The 26145-nt window shown below is 40.5% G+C and overlaps 1 protein-coding gene across 2 annotated transcripts in view; it reads right to left on the reverse strand.

Moving 5' to 3' along the window:
* ITGA6 (integrin subunit alpha 6) overlaps window positions 1-26145 on the reverse strand; it is a 51945-nt gene that overhangs the window by 12072 nt on the left and 13728 nt on the right. For both annotated transcript variants that reach the window (XM_072121720.1, XM_072121721.1), the window contains exons 2-14: window positions 13907-14031; window positions 13349-13428; window positions 12548-12803; window positions 11171-11302; window positions 10212-10425; window positions 6956-7152; window positions 5287-5378; window positions 4038-4165; window positions 3863-3958; window positions 3142-3203; window positions 2906-3054; window positions 2586-2732; window positions 1159-1271 (exon numbers count right to left, since the gene is read on the reverse strand). In XM_072121720.1, the coding sequence (XP_071977821.1) occupies window positions 1159-1271; window positions 2586-2732; window positions 2906-3054; window positions 3142-3203; window positions 3863-3958; window positions 4038-4165; window positions 5287-5378; window positions 6956-7152; window positions 10212-10425; window positions 11171-11302; window positions 12548-12803; window positions 13349-13428; window positions 13907-14031 (1791 nt within the window). The remainder of the gene's footprint in view (window positions 1-1158; window positions 1272-2585; window positions 2733-2905; window positions 3055-3141; window positions 3204-3862; window positions 3959-4037; window positions 4166-5286; window positions 5379-6955; window positions 7153-10211; window positions 10426-11170; window positions 11303-12547; window positions 12804-13348; window positions 13429-13906; window positions 14032-26145) is intronic.

Raw genomic sequence — 26145 nt, forward strand, 5'->3', positions numbered from 1 at the left:
GGCACGATTCACGCAGCTCATGCGCCCGAGTTCCTGCATCCGTCGCTTCCCCGCTGAGGTCTGCCGGAATTTACCTTTTTCTTCTTGGTGCATGTAAGTAAGTGCATGTCTTGCGACACAATTCGAAATGTTAAATCCCGCGCGTAGTCCAAATCCTTCAGGTTGTCCGCTGGCCCGCCTCCCTCCCCCACCCCTGATTTGTGTCGCGTGCAAGCCGGCACCGATGCGCCAAAATCTGTTCACGTGCGCCAAAATCCCCTGTTAAATGTGGCGCAAAATAGCATAAATAGTCGGGAAACCCGACGAAAATACGCTATGCGGACCCCTAGTAAATGAGCCCCAATGTGTCAATTTATGCTGCATATTTTACTCTTTGGTAAGCATAAAAAAATTCCATGACAGTCCAAACTGCAGCCTGGTCCTTTCCATCAAGAGACAGTGCACCTGTGTGACATCAGATGACTAGGGCTTTTATCCACAGGAAGTAAACAATGAAGCTTCCTGTTGAATGACAGTAACCAGAGCTACAGATAAGGCCAAGTGCTCACCTGGAACAAATCTTGGGTGAGCACAGGCCCGGGAGGAAGCGGGGGAGTGTCCTTCACCCTTCCTCCCTCCTTAGGCAGAAGAGCGGCCATCATATATTTTGCGGCACACCTGACCGACAACGTGACCATACAGAGAGAAACTGTGTGCTCACCGGGAGACACAGAAGTCTATGGGGCCTGTGATCTAGACTAGATCACGGCCCCCATAACGGCCATCTGAATGAGGCCTAACAGTGAGGTAGTGATGGAGAAAGTATATTGGAAAAGTGTCTTCCTTTTCATTACACAAACCATATCAATTATTTGCTATAAGTAGACAACCCCTTTAAAGGTACAGCAATGCTGCTGCCTAGCTTCTCTTCCCATAAGACTGCTAGCTCACAAAACTGTCCCTTCTTCCCCTCCCATGTTGCCAAACTCTTACATACCTATGTCGCTGTAATAACAGGATCTTATTAACTAGCCATAGGGAATGAATAATAATAAAGAACCTATGTCTGCAAACTGCTGCTGGGCACTCATTTATTAAAGCGTTGGACCCCTTTTAGAAATGAGTCCTTGTTGGTTAACAGAGTTTCGGTTACAAAAAGAATAAGATAATAAGATTTACCTTTTCAGTTCCGTGTAGGAGTCGGCTCTATCCTTTGTGAAAAATTTGTAATCGATCTTCATATTACTGTTGCAGACATTGTCTTCACCACATCCTTCTTTCAAAAACTGAACCTGAAAATGTTTCATTACAGGTCACTATTAATGCATATATACTGTATGTGGTGCAACTAATCCAATAGTTCATATGAAAGTAACCACTACTCAAAAACTGGAAACTAAATCATATAAGTTGAAGTTAAAATGTTTTGCAGCTCGAATATATTACTCTGTTGCATGAACAAATGTTTACATGAATTACAATTTGCCTATAAAAAATTAAGGAGCAAAACCTGTAGAAATAGTAGTAGTATCATAGTAGTAGATAAAGTGGGAAAAAGAAGCAGTTGTTCTCATAGTATGTGATATTTTTGATTTCTAGAAAGGCATCCAGGCCCTTTTCAACATGTACAAAGTATCCACCACAACAGTGTCCTGCAGCAGGGAGTTCCACAGTCCCCTGTCTATGATGATGGTAGAACCTCCTCTCCTCTAGGTGTAGAGGATGTCCCCTGTCTATGGTGATGGTAGAACCGCCTCTCTAGGTGTAGAGGATGCCCCCTGTCTATGATGATGGTAGAACCTCCTCTCCTCTAGGTGTAGAGGATGTCCCCTGTCTATGGTGATGGTAGAACCGCCTCTCTAGGTGTAGAGGATGCCCCCTGTCTATGATGATGGTAGAACCTCCTCTCCTCTAGGTGTAGAGGATGTCCCCTGTCTATGGTGATGGTAGAACCTCCTCTCCTCTAGGTGTAGAGGATGTCCCCTGTCTATGGTGATGGTAGAACCTCCTCTCCTCTAGGTGTAGAGGATGTCCCCTGTCTATGGTGATGGTAGAACCGCCTCTCTAGGTGTAGAGGATGCCCCCTGTCTATGGTGATGGTAGAACCAACTCTCCTCTAGGTGTAGAGGATGTCCCCTGTCTATGGTGATGGTAGAACCGCCTCTCCGCTAGATGTAGATGATGCCCCTCTTTATGGTGATGGTAGAACCGCCTCTCCGCTAGATGTAGATGATACCTCTCTTTATGGTGATGGTAGAACCACCTCTCCTGTAGATGTAGAGGATGCCCCCTGTTTATGGTGATGGTAGATGCGCCTCTCCTCTAGGTATAGAGGATGCCCCCTCTATGGTGATGGTAAAACCACCTCTCCTGTAGATGTAGAGGATAAACTGCCTCTCGTCTAGCTGTGGAGGGTATCCCCTGCATATGGCAATGCCTACTCTAGATGTATAGGATGCCCCCTTGTCTTGGCCACAAGCCAAGGTTTAAAAAGATCTTTAGAAAGATGGCTGTACTGCCCATTAAAATATTTGGGCAGATAGCACTGTAAAATTGCCCCCAAAACCTCTTCTTCACCCTAACGTGACATAAGATGTATACTGTACCTCTGCAGTAACTTTCTTTGGCTCGTTTGCATTCTGGATTGGCATAAGTTCTGGCAGAGAAGCGCTTTGCCTTTTCCTCCGGCGAACATTTTTAATATCTACAGTAAGAGATACAGGAATTTGTCGCAGTCTGTCCTTAATATGATCCTGTAAGAATGGGAAAATTGTATAGTCAGTTCTAAGTGCACATCATAAAGTAATCCATTTAGCTATAAAATCAGGAACCATTGAAGAGCAAAACCGTTTTGGAGAAGTCAACCTCTACTGTAGTACGGAATAGTAAGAGCTATACAGACACACACACACATTACTCCACTTACCTGTAGATGGAGAATGGTCTCGGCACACCTAACTTGATTTTGGGCTCTGAGATCCATTGTGTTTGTTACCGGCCCTGAGAAATTGGCAATCCTGGAGGACAGGCCTAGGCTTTGTCTTACACTTTCGACTTCAAGTGTGTAAGCGAGAGCTAAGAAAGATAATAGGAAAATCATTAGAAGATCTTACAGCTTAAGAATTATTGATGAACTATATACTGTACATATGATGCACTTACTTAATCTTGGATTGTAGTCTCTGGGTATGGCTGTATATGACAAACAGACCTCTACTGTTAAGCTGAAAATATAAAGGGAATTTAAGATTAGGTCTTCGAGTTACCAATGTACAATTTGCAGAAACCTATTTGAGATGAAGATTGAAACGTGGAGTGGTCTTCCCTAAGAAGATGATCTGTATGTATGATGGAAGGTGGAACTAAAGTTAAGTCACAGTTAATCTTAAAGGGGTCATCCACTTTCAGAAATTAATTGATATCATTTATGTAATGAAAAGTTATACAATTTTCCAATATATCAATATGTCAATGTATCAATTCCTGACTGTTTTCTAAACCTCTGCAACAGGAAGCCTCAATGTTTACTTCCTATGGAAAGAAACCTGTCTATGATCATATTATGTCACATAAGTCCTCGTTATATTACACAACTCTGATTACTCTCTGTGGTACTAACGAGCCGTGCACCTCTATGACATCACATGATCATGGAACGGTTTCTATCCAAATTAACAATGAAGCTTCTTGTTGAATAACAGAGATCTAGAACAGTGAGGAATTGATACAGAAAGTATATAGGAAAATTGTTTCTTTTTTATTACACTAACAATATCAATTATTTGCTGAAGGTTGACAACCCTTTTAATAAAGGGGGTGATGTTATCAAAAGGTAGGTTATCAAATATACATTTTAATTCCAAAGCATTGTCATATATCCTACCAGATTCCACTGGGTATCATACAGTTCTTCTTGGTATAATCTATCTTGTCTGGTGTCACTCTGATTGTCTTCTTGATGCTGACCACTGGACGGGACCTAAAAAGTCACCAAAAAATTAGAATAGTACAGCAATAGCAATAGTACAGATCAGAGTGTATGGACAATTTTATCTTACCTGAATACACTGATAGAATCTGACAATGACCCCACTGCAATATCTGGGTAAGAATTTCTATCTAGATCCATATTTCCGGCTATGGAGTAGCCAAATGTTTTGGTGTTTGCGCTCCTGCCATCGATGATCTTAATAAATAAAGGCATAAAGTTAGTAACCATCTAGTCCAGTTTCACACAAGTATTTGACTAGTAGCATTTCATGTTTAACGAATTTGAACTTTGCTCCACTCTGCCCCAGCATCATTTGTGATAAACACTACCCACTATGTAATTTAATGTAAGAAAATGGGACATGTTGACCACTTGATCTTCCAGAAATAAACTCTGTACAACCAAAGACATTGGGGCAGATTTACTTACCTGTTCCGTTCGCGATCTAGCGGCGCGTTCTCTGCGCTGGATTCGGGTCCGGCCGGGATTCATCAAGGTAGTTCCTCCGCCTTCCACCAGGTGGCGCTGCTGCGCTGAAAAGCATCTGAACGCACTCGAGTTCACCGGGCCAGACCAAGTGAAGGTAAGCGCGTCCCAAGCGACACATTTCTTTTTTTAAATGCGGCGGTTTTTCCGAATCCGTCAGGTTTTCGCTCAGCCACGCCCACCCCGATTTCCGTTGCGTGCATGCCGGCGCCGATGCGCAACAATCCGATCGCGTGCGCCAAAATCCCAGGGCAATACAGGGGAAATCGGTGCAAATCGGAAATATTCGGGTAACACGTCGGGAAAACGCAAATTGGGCCCTTAGTAAATGACCCCCATTATCTAGCCCCGTCTTACATCTGACAATAGTGAATTCATAAGAAAATTTTAGACCTGACTTGAAAATTTGTCATCTTATCAAAAATGGGCTCCTTGACATATATCGATAGGAAGACCTACAGAAGGACCAGGAACTGACCTACAGAAGTGCTATTGCTATAGAGGGGGGTAGAGGATGTAACAACTACATGAGCCTGGAAGTCTCAGGAGGCCCCCTGGGTTCTGTACCATATAAAAGGGCACATTGTATACATGAATTACTATTACAGATCTTGATTTGCATGTTAAGGAACTTCAAGTTAAGCTTTCCTTTAAGAAGCTTTCCAAACTTTTTCTACATGGGTTGGCTAAGTTCTTGTTTCTTAAATACTTCTGAAAAGCCTATTAGGTCTAAGAATAATATAAAAACTAATGTTTTGATCTCCATAAGATAAAGTGAATAAATGTGTATCATCCATATGTATTTCAGTGTAAAATTGTCATTCACATACCTGAGCTGGCTCTCGACTGATGCCATCCTTGGTGCCATGATATATATAGACTTTCCCATAACCATCAGCATATGGTGCTCCTACTCCAATGTCTATATAGAAAATACATACAATTTAGAAGAAATCAGAGGTGCATATTTTAGTATTAGAGTAACATAATATGGTTTTTAATCTATTGTGTAATAAACTCAGAAACTATCAGCTTGTCACAACATAAGCATGTACACTTTAGTTTTTCAATTAATCCCAGTCCTGGTGGTAGACACTTCAACATCCATACTAAGTAAAATCTATCTCTTTCAAGGCTATAGCTAGGCTTTTCCTTCATCTGGGTTAAAGGGATCGTCCACTTTTAGTAGATTATTGATATTGTTAGTGCAATTAAAGGTTATACAATTTTCCAATATACGTTCTGTATCAATTTCTCACTGTTTTCATATATATATTTAACAGGACGCTTTATTGTTTACTTCCTGTTGATAAACACCGGACCCCGGTTATGTGATGTCACACGGGTGCACAGCTCTTTATATCACACAGCTCTGATTACTCTCTGATACTTTGATGCACCTGTGTGACATCACATGACCAGGAATAAAACGAGCCGTGCACCTGTGTGACATCACATGACCAGGAATCGGTGTTTATCCACAGGAAGTAAACAATAAAGCTTCCTATAGAATGACAGCAAGCAGAGATCTAGAAATTCGTGAGGATGTGATCCACAAAGTATATTGCAAAATTGTATAACTTTTCATTACATAAACAATATCAATTATTTGATGAAAGTGGACAACCCATTTAAGTCCAATGGCCCAGCCCCTAATTGTACCTGAATATATAAACGTAGGTAACCACTCCTGACATCAGTACTCAGGGCACATTGACCAGTTGCTACCTTGACCACCATCAGTTTTATAAACTTTTCCTTGAAATGTAATAGAAAAATGACATTACAGAGAAATTTTTTTTTCTAGTAAATTATTTTTCCTGGTAAACATTTCCCAAAAGAAAGCCACTGCTTGCCCTCCACAACAAGATATACCCATAGAACATATCTTTATCTAGAACAGCTTTGTAAGATAGTAGAGGTAGCCCCCAGGTTACGTACAAGGTGTGTTCTTAAGTTGAATTTGTATGCAAGTTGGAACTGTATATTTTATAGTTGTAACCCCATCAATTTTTTTTTGGTCTCTGTGACAATTAGATTTTAAAAATGTTGGATTGTCATAAGAACCAGGACTGGGCGGCACGGTGGCTGAGTGGGTAGCACTTCTGCCTTGCAGCACTGGAGTCCTGGGTACAAATCCCACCCAACATCTGCAAAGAGTTTGTATGTTCTCTCTGTGTTTGTGTGGGTTTCCTCCCACACTCTAAAAGATACTGTTGGATTGTGAGCCCCATGGGGACAGGGACCAATTTGACAAGCTTTGTGCAGCGCTGCGTAATCTGTGTGCGCTATATAAATAAAGAATTATTATTAAAGCTTAATTATAGCCAAATTTGATAGCTGTTATAGCTGTTTATTGTAGCCTAGGGCTAAAGTAAAGTAAATTACCAACATCCAGAGGTCTGTTTGTAACTAGGGGTCGTCTGTAAGTCGGGTGTTCTTAAGTAGGGGACCGCCTGTACATGAAAAAAATCACCAGAGAAGATCCCATTTTCTTACCAGGATATCCATCTTGATTAACATCTCCAACGTTCTTCACAGAAATTCCAAACATGGAATCCTTGGGGCCCTCAATTCGAATTGGCTTAACATTCTCCCATTTTCCTTCTTGATTTATGTAGACATAGATAGCGCCCCCTATGTCTTTGTTATCCTTATCAAAATATTGTGGAGCACCAACAACTATATCCTGCCACCTGTCAAGAAGACAAATTGAGGTCATCACTAATGTTTCGCTTTGAAACTGTGATCCACATTTATTAAAGTGTTTGCACCAGTTTTCTGTCCGTCTGCACTGTGGCTGCAATGTGTCCGACAATGAGCACCTGTCAGTGCTTAGTCGAAGTTTACGCCACATTTATTACTGACATGCGCCACATTTCTGCAGCAAGAACATAAAATAATAAAAAAGAAGGTTACAGAGCCCTCAACACCTTTCTAACGCTGCTAGGGAGTACAGCCAATCCCCTTTCTCCCTGCTCCATTAGATGATGTGTCAACACAATCATGTGACCAATGTAGCCAATCAATGACATGTCAACTCCATTGAGGCCAGTGATTGACTGCTGAGGTCACATGTTAAAATGTCCCAGTCGGAGTGGAAACACGGGTGGGGGACCCAAGAAGCAAATGAAGAGGAGAAGCAAAGGCTCTATAAGGAAGTTGTTTATTCTTGGGGTTATTTTGTTTTCGTTTTGATTTTAGGCGGCCATACAATACAAAAGTTATCTTCTCTTAAAAAATGTTTGGATATGTTATGTATTCTTAAGTGAATTAAAATATTTTTTTGGTGTTTTAGTACAGAAGAAAGTTCTTACTAATGTGCCATTTATTTCATGTACACAGCAGAGGAATGAGATTATGACTAATAGGAAGGATGTGATGTCTGCAGGTTTCAATATGAATATCTGTCCAGCACTGTGTTGGACAGAGGGTCCCTGTTATCGGCTGCCAACTTCCTTATCAGCTGCTGTCGTCCGTTTAACGCGGTACATTAACGCGAGGAGGCCAACGACAGACTCCCTCAGGTTTAAAATTAATGGAAAGGTTCTTTAAAAATAGACAACAGGAATTCCCTGATATTACTTACTGCACACCTAAAGTTCTCCATGTGAACCATGTTTAACCTGCACTCTATAAACTATCGACGCCCCATAAAAGTGAATAAAGCACAAGTTCGCATTCACATCTCCATTCCCCATACATCCAGGCGTTATTGTGGTAATCTTTTTATATTTGTTATCAATAGACTCCTTCCTTCCACGATCAACTTTTAGAATTATGGTAATGAACCAGAAGGGTTCTGGTAGGTGTTACCAAAGCCATTTCGTGCTGCAGCTTCACAGGCTGCTACACTGTGCAGGAGCACTTCCCTCTCCCACTGTGTGAGATTAAAGCAGGAAGATAGAGGGGTGAAAGTGCTGAATGCTCCTACACAGTGTGACAACCTGTTAAAATTTAACACAGAGGTGCTCTGGTAAACCCCCCCCCCTGGAGCCCTTCTCAATTGCCTTCTCATTAGCTTCATTTTAAAAGTTAGAAGGAAGGAGGCCATTGATAACACATATAAGAAGATGATCGCAGTCACGGTGCCTGGATCTATGAGTAAGTGTCCCTGGTTTATCCAGGTGGTGGTAGATTTCCTTAAGTCTTGTGTTCAAATGTATTTTATCCAAATCCAAAAATCACCATGGTTTTAGGTTATGTTTTAGCCTTTTTGCTAGCACAAACAATGGCGCGGGGGCCTCTTCATGTGTGGGAGGACTAACTATGTAAACTTTTGCCAGATTTTTCACAGTGTCCAATGCTGCATGATATATCTAGGGCACATTTAGAAATAACTTAACCCCACCTATTTGTTGGCTAAAATTACTTCAAAAAATTTACCAAAATTTTTCCACACCCTTTGGCTCACAGCTTGCCTTCAATTCAGTAAAGAAGTATTTTGAGCGCTTGGTAGTTTTAATATTTTAAAATAACATAGCTTTGTCTACCTGAATATTTTTAGTACAAATGCGATGGGAAATTTTTAATAGAGCTTGTGTATGTAAAACAGGAACTCGGAAAAGGAAAAAAAACTTGCTGTTGTTGAGAGATAAATGGGACACAGCAGTCAAGTAGGCAATGGGGAAAAAACAGGCGAGTCTGAAATGAAAACATGTGAAAGGGCACAAACATTAAGGAGCTGGAGACTAAAGGAAAGATTTAGGAGATGTCAGTAGATACGTTTTTTGATGGGGGAAGGGTTGGTGAGAAACTAGGCCACTAAGAGAGGTGGAAAACAATAGGGGTCTACGGTTAGGGGGTATGGGGCTTTGAATCGGTAGTAGAGGATTTGGTGTCAGACAAAGATCCTTCAAGTCAATGAAAGGAAAGTCTATTGACGTAAAGAACAAAAAGAGAAGATATAAATCTTAGTAAGGAAATTAAATCTCTATGACCAGAGAGAGAGCGTCTCAAAGGGAATAATAAAAGTTGTAGAATGTATAGAAGAAATGGTGTGGTGTTTCCCCAAGAAACACCCAAAGCCATTGGGTGGGGGGGGGGGTTACAAACCTAAAGACCTGTAGATAAACAGTTATCAAAATTAAGAGTAATGTCAAATCAGCTCACTGGGGTTATATGCAAGAAAAATATTACACTTTTTGTAGAGATGAGCTGACCCAATGGCCGGGTACAGCATTTGAGTTTGACCTCCTGACCCGGACATATTGCCGGATTGCCGGCCAAATCCAATCCTGCAAATTGACACCCTTATCACCAGGATGGCCAATCATAGCCTTGACTAGTTGCTAGGGGTGTCACTTTGCAGCATTGGCTGTTCGGCCGCCTATCAGGCAATATGTCCGGGTCAGGCAGCCGAACACCAAACCCGAACCCCACTATCATGTCTGCTCACCTCTAGTCAACAGTAATAACACACTTAAAGGGGCTTTCCCACTAGTTTTTCCACGGGATAGGGCCTAACTTGCTGATCAGTGGAGGTCTCAGTGCTGAGACCCCCACAGATCGCAAAAATGGGGTTCGACCGACCCCTTGCCGCTCCTCAGACTAATAGAGCAGACAGCCGCGCATGACCGTTCTGCTCTATGGAGTCTGAGGAGCGTGTTTGCGATCTGTAGGGGTCTCAGCACTGAGACCCGCACTGATCAGCAAGTTAGGCCCAATCCCGTGGATAGGGCCTAACTTGCCTTTGTGAGAAAACCCCTTTAGGTGACATCACTAATATAAAAACCTCATGGACTGATGATCTTACGTGTCACGGTTGAGATCCGCTACAGCAACATCATAACCGAATGAAGAGGCCAGACCCTCCCCTTCAAAGACAAACTCAGGAGACAACATCCTCTCATTAGGTGGATACTTCTTTAGAAGAACAACAGCTCCACTGTGATTGGCTCTGGGTGCTCCCGATACAAATGTCATTTCCTCTTGTGAAGTAATTCCTCTACTCGTATCCAATGAAAACCCTGGAAAAATGGGCAACGAGATTGGGAAGAAATATTTAATTAATCCAATGGTTATATTACCAACTGTATGTTATGTGTAATATATAACATGCAGAAAGGCCTCACTGTTGCCTTTAGGTTTCATATATTTAACTTTTTCCATGAGATGTATGAATGAATTATACAAATACTGAATTATTATAGAGACTTCTGCCAAATTTACATGCAGGTGTGAATAAGGCCTTAGTACTATTCTACAATTTCTTATGAGCAAGTATGAAATTCATACAGTGCGTCACAAAGTACCTCAATCTATTTCATGCATATGTTGGCGAATTCCTCATGGTGCTGACATTTACTACATGGGGATATAAGTGTCATGACAGCAGTGAATGATGGGTGATTTCACCAGAACATAATACATTCCTCAATGAATCACAAACCTAAGTAGCTATTAGCTGGCACATCAATCGATTTACGACCCCTTGATTTTGGGGGTTCTGACTTATAGAGAAACTGATCTGGATCAGTAGTTGACATTGTTGTCATAAAAAGGAGACCTGTGCATTTATGAAATAGTAAAAAGACATAAAGAAGAAAACAAATATTCAGTAATGTGACATTCAACCCATTTCAACATACTGTATAACCCGTCTGTTCTCTCGGACGCGGAAAACGGAAGACTAATTCCTAAATAATTCCTAATGGACAGGTTGGTACATAAGATGACATGGTTCCATACAATCAGAAGTGAATAAATGGTTACCTAAGTAACTGTTAGCGGGAACAGGTACTAAATCGGGATTGCGTTTGGTTTCACCACCAGTCTCAAAAGGTCCGTCGTCAAAAATTAATAGGTCATCAAATGTACTATTTTTGTGTTCTGCTCGAACAAAACCTGAATGAATGAGTGAAATGGCAAATTAAGATAAACAAGAAACATGGCGAAAAAAAAGATATAAAAAAAACAAGTGGAATAAATGCTGCAAATGTACAGAACCAAAGATTTGTTACAGGTGTTTTCTGAGTTACGATATTAGTAGACCATCAATTTGAGAGGAGATTGGAATCAGTATTAGATCAGGTAGGGGCCAATGTGCCCAAATTATAGTAGGACTTGAATATGAATGAGATGAGGTACAACCATGACCATAAAGAATGGCGCTGTACCTGGTAAACAATGAAGCCGATGGTGGTGGGGCTGGTTGAAGACCCCTACTGATTTGATGCTGTATCCCAATAATACCCCTTTAATGGTTTTGTAATGAAGTCCTTAAACTTATGAGATGTAGGGTGGAGAGAATAAACATTGGAAACCCTATCGCAACCTACACAATCATATAATGTTTCAAGTGGGCAAATATTCAGTTTACATCCCTTGCCCCGTTTCCAAATACCTCTCAGATGAAAGGCTTGTTGGTGCGCCTGTGGCACTCAGCCTTCTCCTCTCTAGTAACACATACAAAGGTTATGGAAAATTACCAAACTAGGCCATAACTATATTCCAACACATGTCACTGCCTACAGGGACACTACAGATTACAAGCCAGAAGTTGCCACGTCAGTATTTTATCCTATGTAAAGCCACTCCCTACTTAGCTCCTTTTACTCCTGGTTGGAAGTGGCTCATTGCAGATAGAGTAACCCTTTGTTCTGTAGATCCTAGTAATACACAATCACACATATTCATTGGAAAACCTGTTTACCATGTCTACCGGCTGTAATACAGAAAGCAAATATTACATTCACCACTTAGCATGTCCAAGCATGGTCAGACATCACGTCAGTGCTAGAGACTTTAGTTAGTATATAGGCAAACTAAGTCAACTAAACCTAATAATTGTAGCACATACATGCAGTAATATTGAATACAATTAATAGTATAGCATAAATATATGTCTATCATATCATCAGCAGTTTAGGTAACATATCCAACCAAATATGGAGCTCACAGAGTCATCTTTAAGGATTGTAACTAGTCTAGACAACTAAAAATGGAACTCGGTTATACCAGTGGATTTACGATAAGACTACATGACAGGTCCAAGTTGAGTGGACATCAGAATAAAAACTAGTCCTCAGAAGCTTCTTACCCCACTCAAGCTTACAGGTGAGAAGTTTACCACAAGACAGGCCTCCATACCTTTCCAGTTGTATGTCCCTGGTGCACCAAACACAACATAATGAAAGTCCCTTGTAAACGTCGCAGCAACACCTTGCTGACAAGATCCAAATTTCTCATGACCCCTGAGTCGTCCATCACAAAAATTCCAGTCCCCTCCATCCATTTCATCAGAGATTGTGAGGTCTTGGCTCAAAAGGTAACACCTTCCGGTAATGTCGCGAGATTCCTGGGCCGTATTCACAAATCTTCTTCTTTCATATCGGTGGGCACAAGTCTGTGGTTAGGCGTAGAACATATTAGTCACAAAAAGTTATCATACCATCATCATAGTGCAACTTAGGTAAGGTTTCTTAAAAATAATACTATTTAGGACCTGATCCTAGTCACATCCTTGAAGAGCATTGATAGGATATCATTTTACATTAAGACAACTTATATAAAGCTTCAATCTAAAGGCTATTACAGGCGGTCCCCTACTTAAAGACACCCGACTTACAGACAACCCCTAGTTACAGACGGACCCCTCTGACCACTGTCACCTCTGGTGAAGCTTTCTGGATGTTACTATAGTCCCAGATTGCAGTGATCAGCTGTAAAGTGTCTGTAATGAAGCTTTATTGATAATCCTTGGTCCAATTATAGCAAAAAATGTTGAAACTACAATTGTCAGTGGGCCAAAAAAAATTTTTTTGTCTGGATCTACAATTATAAAATATACAATTTCGACTTACATACAAATTCAACTTAAGAACAAGCCTATGGAACCTATCTTGTGCGTAACCCGGGGACTGTCTGTACAGTATTTCTCATAATACTTACCACTATTTTGCCTCCTGGTCCTTGACTTTGGACACTTACACCCATCCATTGGTTTTCTTTACTCTCAGATGTCAGGTCCACTATAAAGATAAGTATAAGTCTATTAAATGATTAAGTATTTATTATAAGGTGATTATTTGGGTGTTTAATGCAATGATTTGTAGTATGTATACATCTAGGGTTAGTCAAAAAATCTTAGGACATCCTTTTATTATAAAAATAAATAGTAAAATTACGTTTTTGTTACCCCGGCAAGTTACAGGTGAGGGAGCCTATCTTTTAGGCTATGCCTAGAAAATGGCCACTATGTTAAAGGCCGCCATATTGAATCAAGGGCGAGTTTTCCAAAAAGATTTGTAATATCTCTTGAGGTTCAAAAGTTATAGGCTAGTAACCACATAGTCTCTCTCTATAGTACGCATCTATGCCCAAGGTAAATATCTCATTTGAGATTTGCTATAACGTCAGTGGATAATACTATTCTTATATTGTACTACAATATAAATAGAATCATAATATATATTTTATACTGCGGCTTGCAGGTGAATGGAAATTTACCTTCATTGTCAAACACAACCCTTGAACATGGAGCAGCAGATGTAATATCACAGGTAAACAATCCACCCGATACGTTCGCCTTCTGTTCCGGAAAGGCTTTTGTTCTAGGGGCTCCGACCAGCAGCCTATCAAGTTAAAGATAAGAAAATTAAGTCTCCGATAGCTTACCTCACATGTACACTATTACTTACAACATAGCAATTTGCTATTTTGGAAGAAATCCCAGAAGGTTCTGTGAGAGAGAGGTTCTGGGCTATAATCACCCAATTACCACATTGTGGTCAGAAAGTGACTGTTCTCAGGATGCCTGGCAGCGAGGTACAAGTTATACACCCAATAGATCTTAACTTGAACCCTGTCCAACATTGTTATGTCTGTCCTTTATTTCGTTGCCAGTCCCGTCACTCTCCCCTAAAATTATCAAATCCCTTCTGTCCTCTGGAACAATTGGAGTCAGTGGAACTTGGTCAGGACATTCCCAGTGGTCACTTGTATTTTAAAAATATATCACGCACTAATAATTTCTCACTCTGTGCTGTAGCTTCAGAGAGTGTTACACTGTGTATGATATACAAAAGCAAAAAACGGAACATATGTATATGAAAAAGGGGGGGAGGGGTTTCCAGCTCACCGCATGCAGGAACGTAGAACAGGTGTGAAGTGTTGGAGGAGTGCACAGAGATCCTGACCCTGGTCTGGCTGACAGGGAAGATGCTGTGTACCCCTCTCCTCTGCTCCCTTAGGGTGATGCCATGCGTAGCGTTTTGAACACATTTTTAAGCAGTCCGTTAAAAAACGCATGCATTTTTTAAAAACACATGCGTTTTTTGAAAAACACATCCGCTTTTGACAGGTTTTATCAATTATCTTAATTAAAACTGGTCAAAAACGGATGCATTTTCAAAAAACGGACTGCTTAAAGACGGATCAAAAACGGGTTCAAAATGCCATGTGCGGCCTCACCCTAAGCACGTCTCCCTCTTTCTGCTATAATCTCACACACTGAGAGGGGGGAAATGCTCCTTCCATAGTGTAACAGCCTTTAAAGTTGCAGCTCAGAGAGAGCTGGAGAGGTAGTAATACCCCCCAGAGTCGTTTAGACTCATTAGCATAATTATAAACGTTGATTTTAGAAGGAAGGAGGCCCTAGATAATGAAAATGCACCCGTGCATCAAAAATTTCGACAGATCTTTATAATCATTACATTCTATCTGTACAAAGTTATTGATGAGAAATTATAGACAATGAAGAAATCGAATCAGAGAGTCATGAAGCTTCCAGTAGATGAGAGTTGGCAATGACACCTGTGCTGACATAGTCATAGACTAAGAGATGTAAGTGGAAGAGCGATCACTAAGTTAGTAAAGGAAATGTCAGTAAATTGTACTGAAATGTGAGTAAAGTGTGCAATAAAATACATACACACCGTTATATATACATATTACCAGGCCAGGCTAAGGATGGGGCAGCACTACATTTTAGGCTATGTTACCATTATGTAAAAACAAGAATCAAACATATTTTGTGACATGTCTATAGGTTTCTATTTGGAGACGTTATACAGCTACATGTTTGAAATTACAAAATAAATGATGTTCAGATCACAACTACTCCTTAGGAAACTGTAATGGATGTACACAGACAGATACAGCGGGGAAAGATTTACCAAGAAAAAGTTCTATCTTATAATGTACCAAAAACCAGTCTACACATGCGCCACGTTTTGTGGGCTTAAGATGCTACTTTTAGCAAGGGAGAGTTTTAACAGTAGACCACTTCAAGGGCGCTCGTCCTTCATAAAAAATCATCCATTCATTCAGATAAAACTAAATAAGTGGCCTATGGACACGCAGATCAACCTTCTTATCAGATATTCAAATATTAAAAGACACATGTTTCCAACCCAGACTGGAAGTTTGGAGTGATGACAAGCCCAGCCAGGGTTCTAAATACATCTCTTATAATATTCTAAAATCTGCTAAGATGGTTGATCTATGTGCCCATAGATCACCTGATTTTAGAATAGTTAATATCTGAATGAACTGATTATTTTATAAGACTGATGAGCGCCATTGAAGTGTTCTTTTTGTAGCTATTGTAACAGTTAAAACTCAACTTAGATCAAACAACCTGCTCCAAAGTGTTTTTTGGGAATGTGAAATTCCACCGGCTGCCATGTTGTAACTAAGCTTTCTATATAGTTGTGACAATATCATATCTCAACAAGGTGACCGTATATATTTACACGGCTATCCTACCACAATGATGATTACAACACTTGGTGGAGGTGGAAGACTAAATTTAAGCAGAAAGGGGTGGAACTCGAATGTTAGGAAGATGCTACTTTCTCCTAATAATATATACTACAAGGTTTAATGTATTCACATGCATTACAGATTTACATTCCAAAAATAATTAGAATGATAAATATTATTTAAAGGACATCTATCACCAGAATGAAATACTTTATGCAAATGAGACTGAGGGGCTCCAAGCTCCATTAACACCTATGGAACCTGGAGCCCCTCAGGCTCATTTGCATACAGTCCTTCATACAGTCCTAGTGCCCTTTAATACATTAAAAAACTTTAACTGTAGACATAATGGTATAATAAGACTCTAAAACTCTGATCATTTAGAGTCAATTCTCAGACATATTGTTGCATGGCTCATTATAGAAGCATGGAGCATTCCTGAAGGTCGTTTGTGAATTTTGTCAGGACTTGTTTGACTAATGTACAGATGGATGTGTCTGTCTGCATGTTGGGAAGCTGATTTATGTATCTGTTCTGTAACACATCGTGATCTTCCCTGAGATTTTATGAATGCAAATTACTGGGAATGTTCTACCAATTTATCTTTTATTGTCGTTTACGTGAACAAATTTCATTTTATGCAGAAAAGAGATTCTGGGGTGTGCATGAAGATGTACAGTAAATACGTGAACAATCGCTGATCTCGAGGATCCAATTTTATTATGCCCCATGCAGACTGGGACTTTGGGGATCAGCCATTCTGTAAGCAGGTCAGAATCTCTTATGGAAATCAATGGAGTATAGAACAAGTCTGGGACGGAGTCTGGGATGGAGGCTTGAACATAGCCACAGCTTCCCTAAAGTAAGTGATAATCCATAACGCCGCTGCGTTCAGGTTTGGGTTTGGCCGCCATTTTCCAGAGATCGTCAACAGGCAGCGACAATCTTAGAGTAAATTGCAGCACGCATGGCCAAGATTTAAATGCCGCCGTTGGCAAACACAATCCATGTTGGATCTTGCCACTACGGGGAAAGACAGAACGCCGAACCCAAATTTATGGCTGAAGTCCGGGGTTTAGGGATCCACATTCTTCATAACGAGCATGAACATTGCGGTCCAGGTCCACTCATCACTAGTTAAGAGTAAAAATATGTATCATAATTGGTCATAAGGAATCTATAAAACAAACCATAACTGATCATGATGGATGATTAGAGATAATATCCATCATATTTTCTGCAGAAACTGAAAACACGACCCCGGTGTGAACAGAGCCTATAACTGAGGAATATAAACAGCAGCAACACGTGACTCTCCCTGCCAAAAAAAGTAATCCCAGCTCCAGTTCTCTGACCTTCACACATAACTGATTCTGTCTGTGCAAATGCAATTAACTACAAGGAATTAATAAACACAGGAAGAACAAAGACTCCGATTCTGTTATAGTAGGGATGAAATGGAGTGTGTGGAAATATATTATCGTTCCACAATCTTTCAGAAAAATTGGCAATGGTCCACAACTCCATTATACATACTGCAATCATGTAACTTTGGCAATCCGGTGCTGAAGTTACATGATGATATATGGATTGAAAGTTTAGTGAAGGAGATGATTTCTATTCCTATTAAAGGAAACCTACCACTTCCGATGGTGGTTATAAGCTGCAAATGCCGTGCACCAACTCAGGGTGAGCTGGTGCCGGCACTTATTTTCGTTATGTTTTTCAACAGATGTAAAGCGTTTAAACGCTTTAGTAATCTTTATATACCAGTAGCTTCACCGCACCGTGGTCTGTGCTCAGCACACCATGCGCACGGCCACATCCTATTCAGGCGCACGAAGTGGTCGCGCGCACGGTGCGCCGAGCGCGTACCACGGTGCTGTGAAGCTACTTCCTATATAAAGATTAATAAAGAGTTTAAACTATTTACATCTATTGAAAAACATAACGAAGATAAGCGTCGGCACCAGCTCACCCTGAGCTGGTGCACGGCATTTGCAGCTTATAACCTCCATCGGAAGTGGTAGGTTTCCTTTAAAGTGACCTTCCACCCGGAAAAACTAAATTTGACTATACATTAGGCAAGTACTCTCCATTGACCCAGTTTTTTTCTTCCCTGCAGAAGACCTGGGGAATAGAATAATGCAAAGGGGGCAAAACAGAGGGCACCAGGTATGTTGACTATTCAAAGCTAATGTGTGGTCAAATCTTTGCTGGCTGGGTTTTCTGTGTTGTTTTAAAAGGGTTGTCTGAAGGTTAAAAAACATGGCTACTTTCTTTCAAAAACAGCTGCCTCCAATCACATGCATCTCTTTACAGCTGAGCTGCAATACCAACACAATCCATGGTCAGGAGTGGCGCTGTTTTTGGAATAAAGCGTCCATGTTTTTCACCCCTTCAAGCTCACACTCCAGAACATGCACACAACACATGAGGCAGCAGTACTAGTCACCTGCCATGACATTATCAAATGAGAATACTGCATTACAAACTCTTTTTTTGTAACACATTCATGTTTGTATGTTCTCTCCGTGTTTGTGTGGTTTTCCACCGGGTTTCCACCCAATTTTAACATATAAATTGGAATTATTTCACATGCTTTAACTGTTTAACATTTTTCACAGTAACTTCTTTTGTCAAAATTCTAAAATTTTTGCATTTTTTTTTAGTGGTTGCTTCTAAGGGTGAGGTCACACGTAGCGGTTTAATTGCGTTTTTAATGCATTTTGAAACTAATTACAACAGCTGAGGAGAGGTGATTTGCCTTATTTCATTACTGTTAACATTTGCATTTACAAAATGCAATATAAAGGCCATATTAACGCATGTGTTAACATTGTGTTTACTATGCATTTTGTAAATTCAAATGTTAACAGTAATGTAATTAGGAAAATCAACTCTCCGCAGCTGTTGTAATAGGTTTCAAAATGCATTAAAAATGCAACATGTTAAATCCCAAATCAACAGTAGTGTCCATTCCTGTATATAATCCCCTCATGTGGCTTGTATCCAAGTGGATTTGAGACACTTGCAACAAAAAGTCTCAAAAAGAAGCCAAAATTTGCGCCTCCAGGATAGTAAAAACCGAACATGTATCACAAGTAAAGAGACAGGATCATATATAAGGTACAAAAACTAGCCACCAAAAGTCTCTAAAATTCACCTCGGAGAAACAAAACTATGATACATGTGGCCCATTGTGTCTTATATTCATCTCATGTCTCTTTTTTCTATGTGTCAGATGCTAAATGAAAGTGTAGATAAACCCTGTACCCTGATAATCTAAGCACATTGTCAGCACACAGCATCTCATAGCACTAGAGGAATCATAAAGTGTCTGCTTATAGAATCCCCGCCCACACTGCTGAATTTTACCTTTATAATTACCTAGAGAGGTCTGATGAGACCATATCTTGTGCTCCCTGCGCCTGCACAGTTCTTCATTGAAGTCAGCGCTGAATACCCTGGCTTCATGGCTAAAATCGCCATGTACAGTGAAGCTGGGGGTTGTAGTTTGTCAGGGTGCAGGCAGGGGGAGCAGAAGAAATAGGTTTTATTTTATAGTAGGCATCTAGGGACTTTATAAATAGAGATTTGGGACACTAAACCAAAAGTCTATAAGGACCTGTAGGTGGTTTACTCTCCCAGGTCCTCTTTAAGCAAATGTCTTTATTTATTTATGTCTTTTACTATATAGTCACTATATAAAATAATAGGAATCAATCAGTACAATTCTGTAACAGGTTTGTCTTATAAAGAGCATAAGGTTTACAGAGAACACAACAAGTGACATGAGAGAAGAAAAAACCATGAAACACAATGTGGGACAATGCAGTATTTTCTGTCACCAGTGGAGCGAGAAGATAAGATTTCATTAAGCCTCATATTTGAGGAGCACAGACTCTACAAAGAGCACAAACCACAGTTGGCGTCTTGGCATCAGAGGTGTCTGGTTACACGAAAACAAGGTATTGACTCCACGTTCACTGCTTGGAGTGATTTACAAACTTAGAGAAAGTAACAGATAAGTGATGGAAAGTTCAGACTTGCCAACAGTAGAAAAGAATTTGGAATAAAACTTGAAGTTGGTTCCCTGTGTGTAGACAGCTGGGGGGGGGGGACAAGCGTCTGACTAATGAGATCACATAACTGCAGTGCCAAATACTGCGCCTGGGCTCTACTGATAATTATTACTAATGGCTATTTATCAGACTCCATTACCAAGGCTTCTTCCATTGCAGTATTTCACAGATTGCATTAAAAATTCAGCTTTGCCACAATTTTGTTGTAAAATCATGTCAACTGCAATAAAACCTCATCCCGAAACAGCAAACTTTGCTGTAGGTTCAGACCAAAAAGCTTGTTTCGTGTGCCGGAGGGTGTACTCTAGCTGAGCCTCAAACCAATGGACTGAACTGACATACTGCGCACATTTATCAAAACTAGTGCAAACTGCACTTTGTCAGTATAGTGGCAGAGTTCGCCAGATTCATGTAAAGTGGCGCACGGTCTTCATTAATCTGGCGCCCCCAGCACTGCTCGGGAAGTGTGCACCAACTTTTTTTCAGTGCACCTTTAACATAGAGCGTGCAACACAATTCTGTTTGCACTTTCTTTTCAGTGCAAAGTCTGACAGAAAACTGGCGCAAAATCTTAAATAAATGTGGGCCACTGAGTTCAGTCCATTGATACGAGGTCCGGTAAATCCTAGCAACAGACAGAATGAGTTGCTCAGACTGAACTCGATGTGGGCAACTAGCTGAAGGGTTCCTTTGGGGAAAATGAGATATGCTGTAGGCACTATATTAGTGGGATGGAGATAGATCATCAATATAAATTCATGGCCAACCCCTTTAATAAGTGGCTGGTCTTCTCAGAGGTCATCTTTTATCTTATTATATAATTACATAGCACAGCCAACCATATGTCCTGAGAAATGCTGTCATGCGGCCAACATGGAGGGGGAGGAAACAGATCTAGTGTACAACCTCCTTCCACATCCTCGGAATAGATTTCTTCTCTGGTAAAGAAGTAACAGTTAGAGCAACCACAATGTCTACCACTCATTAACCACATAGCACTAACAAACAAGGGTGAGGGGTACCTGGCAAAAGACATTACACACACGTAGCTGGCAAACAAACACAGAAACTAGAATATAGAGAGGTAATATATTTATATGAACAGCAATAGTAACTATACCATTATCCATTCACACAGCAGGGGTCAAAACTTGTCATGAAGACACAAAATAGAAGATAATCTATACAGAAATTCAACAACAATTTCTATAGAAGCTGCCCAAAATACTGACTCCCAGGCTGAGGCCTGCTACTGTCAGCCACTACATGCATGCCAAGACCAGGCACTTCCTTCACTGAAGGACTGGAGTGGATTTGGGCCTAAATTTGTGACATTCTGAAAAGTCACACTTTATGCACATTTAAATCTGGGGTAAGTTGTCAGATATGAAAAGTAAAGTAGATTGAAAAATCAAAAACGGTGCAATTTGGTAGAACAAACAAACAATTGTAAGTCTGCTAATATTATAAAACACTTCTGAAAGGCTAAATGTCTTATGTTTCAGAAGCAGAAAACAGATGGCTTGTCATGTAGCAGCCCTATCTTATCTATATAGCACATAGTCGTTATGAAGACAAGTGATTTTGAAGTCGCCAACACCCCTCTCCGCCCCCCCGCAGTCAAGTGGTGGGGATTACTTATAGAGTGAAACCTCTATCCCAGTGTAATTGAATACGACCATAGGCTGATGTGCCTGGGAAACTCACACAGAAATCAATGGGAGCAAAATACTAAGCCCTTCACTCCAGAAAAGTGTCATCAAAATAGTTGTTTTTCATGCAAAAATTGTTGTGGTTTGTCAAGCTGTAAGTGAACAAAGTGGAGTAACATTTTAGCAAAGAACACTTAGGCAAATAGTAATAGTGGAATTTACAAATGGCAGCTACAAAGACGGCAGGGGTGTTCTCATCATAGATAACTATGGCACATACAAACACCATAAATGTCTGATAGATTTTGATAGATGTGCTTTTCCTATTAGGCCTCATTAACACAAACGTGTGCTATACATATCCGGTATTACGCCATGCTAAGTCACCATGTGGTGAGACAACGGGGTTTACTGCACGGTGACCAGACGCCATAGACGTTGATGGGTCAGGGGGATATGCGGCCACATATCAGTTCCCATTGATCTATGGGGTCTGGTCTGGTGCTGTGAGCACACGTTGTCTCACCACATGGTGACCATGTATGGCGAAATATAGGACATGTCCTATATCAGTGGTGGCGATCCTATTGCATGGGTGCCAGAGGTGGCACTCGGAGCCCTTTCTGTGGGCACCCAGGCCTTCACCCCAACACAGAGTTTGCCAGCTAGGACTTAAGGTTGTCTCCTGTGATCCAATACAGCCCAGGACGTGCCATGCTCAGCGCTATTTGGCTGCCAGGACTAAAGGAGGCGCAAGAAGATGTGGATAGAGATGGATTGTTAATGGACCTCCTGCTCTGGGTCCCCCTGATCCTTCCTCTTCAGGGGACCCTGGACGGAAGCTACAATCCAAATTTCTCCATCATCTTTCTATTGTATTGGTGAACTCAGAACGCCTATACGACTGAAGCCTGTGATACAGCTGGGATCAATAAGTTACTGCTTGATTTGTCGAGTTGGCACTTTGCAACATATAAGTGGGTTTTGGTTGTAGCTTGGGCACTCTGTCTCCAAAAGGTTCGCCATCACTGTCCTATATTTTGCCATGTTACAGTGGATGCCCTGCTCTATGGAGAGGCGTGAGCAGCAGTCATCCCTCTTACTCTCCAGCATGCTGATGTGCCCAGCCGTATGTACCCTTAGAGATAAATATTCTACACTATCTTTTACCAAAAATAGAACACCACTACTTAGGACCAAAAACTTGAGTAAATCTCAATAGTTACATGTAAACACTGCTGTGGTTAGAAGTAACAATGTTGACAATGAACTTGTTATATTACAGTTCTATATAATAATAGTGCTTAAATGTAAGACTTGACACAAAAACCCTAAAACTATGTTTCTGGAACGGATATACAGGACAGTATGTTATACTAATATTTATAGCTGAGCTACAACAATAGGCAAGAAAATATGCGGTGACACAAGTTGTTTGCATATTTTGCATAGGATTCCATAAATGGTGGCATTATACTGAAAACAATGACAGCCATGGAAAAAAGAAATTGTCTGCACAGAGGAAAGAGGGAATGCGCTAAATAAAGACAAAGCCACCGGCACAAAGGAAGAAACCTGACATAGGAGATAATGCGGGGATCTATCTCAAGTGAAAACATTCCAGGCTTCGTCTGCTCAGATAAAACACACAAGTTTCCTTCTACATAAACCATTAGCAGTATTTTCCAGCGCACACATGTTGTCTGTGGTTTGTGGGTCACAGTATAAGCAGCGTTCATAAAGCACTCGATCCAGATGTCGTTTCACAGTCACACGAGTCAGCAGTGTCTATTAGAGGAATTATCCAAGTTATACAGTAGATGAGCTTCAACATCATGGAATGAAGTGAAGATACATGGGGGAGTATGCTAAAAAAACATATGGGCATATATACTTATATGCCTTATCCAATTACCTACAGGGGAACCTATTCTCATGATATCTAGGGGTCTCATCATTGGACCCCCTAGGGCAGTGATGGCGAACCTTTTAGCGGCCGGGTGCCCAAACTGAAACCCAAAACCCCTCTTATTTACTGCGAAGTGCCAACCAAAAATGAAAGCAGTAACTTATTGCTCCCTGTTCTTCAACAATGTTTGATCATATTGGCCTCCTGAGGACAAGATGGAAAATTTGCATAATTTTAGCTTCTTTCCAGTGTCCCTCTGTACACAGAATTTTGGGGCCAGCAGAAGGTCTTCCAAAGATAATTCGGCCTGTCTACTCATTCTCCCTCTTCCTACAGTCCCAAGTAGCGAAGTAAGTATCAAAATATAACTGAAAGCAGCATCTTTTAGCTTTAGCTTTAGATTAGCTTTGAGCCCTGTCTGGTGTGCTTGGGTGATGGCCCGGGTGCCCACAGAAAGGGCTCTAAGTGCCGCCTCTGGCACCCGTGCCATAGGTTCGCCACCACTGCCCTAGGGATCACAAAAATGGGTTTCCAAATGCCACATGTCAATTCTGAACCACTACTCTATTCACTTCTATAGGGGTGACACAGATCCTTCAGATGAGAATGGAGCAATGGCAAAGCATCCTCTATACACAGTCCAACTGACAGAGATTTACTGTTAACAGAGATATACTTTAAAAATAGAAGATATGAATCTAGCCTTACCAGGTTTTTTGCCAAGTCATCAAAATGACCAAAACCACAAATTTTTATTACACATCTATCATTTTACAGCAAAACGAGCCAAAGCTTTAGATACAGAAATAAGTGAACATAAGTATCTTAACCTTTGTATCTCTGGGGTTGGGGATGAATGACAAATTGATCCCTAAAGCTTGAATAGGGGGTCAAAATGGTGAGTACCGTCAATAATGAGTGACAATCCATAACAGACTGGAAATAATAAAATACATTTAAATAAAAGAGAGCCCATTAACACTTTACTAGCCCCCGGAATTTTATTATTCATGACTTTCCATAAGAATTATATGGTATTTCCAATACCAGACAATATATGCTACATATACAGTAAGAAATAAATTAGCAACGTTAATCAATCTAGATTGTTAAAGCACAGATGTCTCAAAGCCGTAACTTGGAAATAATCAATAATTATGTTGCCGGAATAATTTCCCCATGGATTTCTCAACCCACAAGGCACTGACTGTATATGGATAAGTGTGGCTGAACAAGAAGTCCTGAGAAGGATTGTTCAAAGTTGACCGCATGATACGTAAGTATGTTCTACTAAATCTATCTTGGTCTCCACAGACTGACAGATGTCAGCTTATTGAAGAATAATATAACATGTTAACCTAGAGGTCTATAGAGATTAGGAGCCATATGAGAAAGAAGCTAAGACACAAGCATTGTCCTGCAGCTAATAGTAAGTGTTATATATAAACTGGGTGCTTTATTCACAACAATACTCATTAAGCATCTATAATATTATATATGGCGCTGCTGCAGTAAGAGAGCATTAGATAGCAAAATCTTCTTCTGTTTCCATATAGAGACCTAATAAGTGTTTACATCAGCAACTGGGTCTAGGACTACCGAAAATGTACAGCATAAGCTGCAGAGCAGAACAAAATACTTAAAAGAGAAAATAGAAGTTGCACTTTAAGATCAAAAACTATGTATAACATAGTAATACACAAAGGCTCAAATCAAAAAGCTATACAGAAGTTAAGGTCCCCTGAAGACTGTGAGGAAACAAAAGCATCTCAGAAAGCATAAGCATTGGGGGTCATTTATTATTCCCTTTGCAACACTTTTTGGGGGATGCATTTTTTACACCTTGTGTGCCATATTTATTTATATCATTGCCACAATTTAGCTTCTTTTCTTACACTCAATTTGGTCCCAGCTATTAGATCCCGACACATTTACTGCAATACTAGTTTCCTGGCACTTTTTTGGTGCAAGATTAGACCAATAAAAAGCAAGTCTACCAAATTCTAAACCCCTTCATGAATGTGGTTTGTAATTTCTGATGCTCATTTGTTTTTCTTAAGGTGTGCCAAATTTATTAAGGGGTTGCGCCACAATATAGCATCACAGTGCATAACACTGCTAAAATCTTCCTTGACAACAGAAAGATAAAAGCTGATACTAAGGGGAACTTTGCAGAATTTCTTAATAAAGTACAGACGGTCCCCGACTTAAGGACACCCGACTTCCAGACAACCCCTAGTTACACACGAGCCTCTCTGCTCACTATGATCTCTGGTTGAAAATCCAATTCTCACAGGGAAAATGATCAAATTTACCAGTTCTGACTTACGTACAAAT

Source organism: Engystomops pustulosus, chromosome 8 (assembly GCF_040894005.1).
Source record: "Engystomops pustulosus chromosome 8, aEngPut4.maternal, whole genome shotgun sequence".
Lineage (NCBI taxonomy): Eukaryota > Metazoa > Chordata > Amphibia > Anura > Leptodactylidae > Engystomops > Engystomops pustulosus.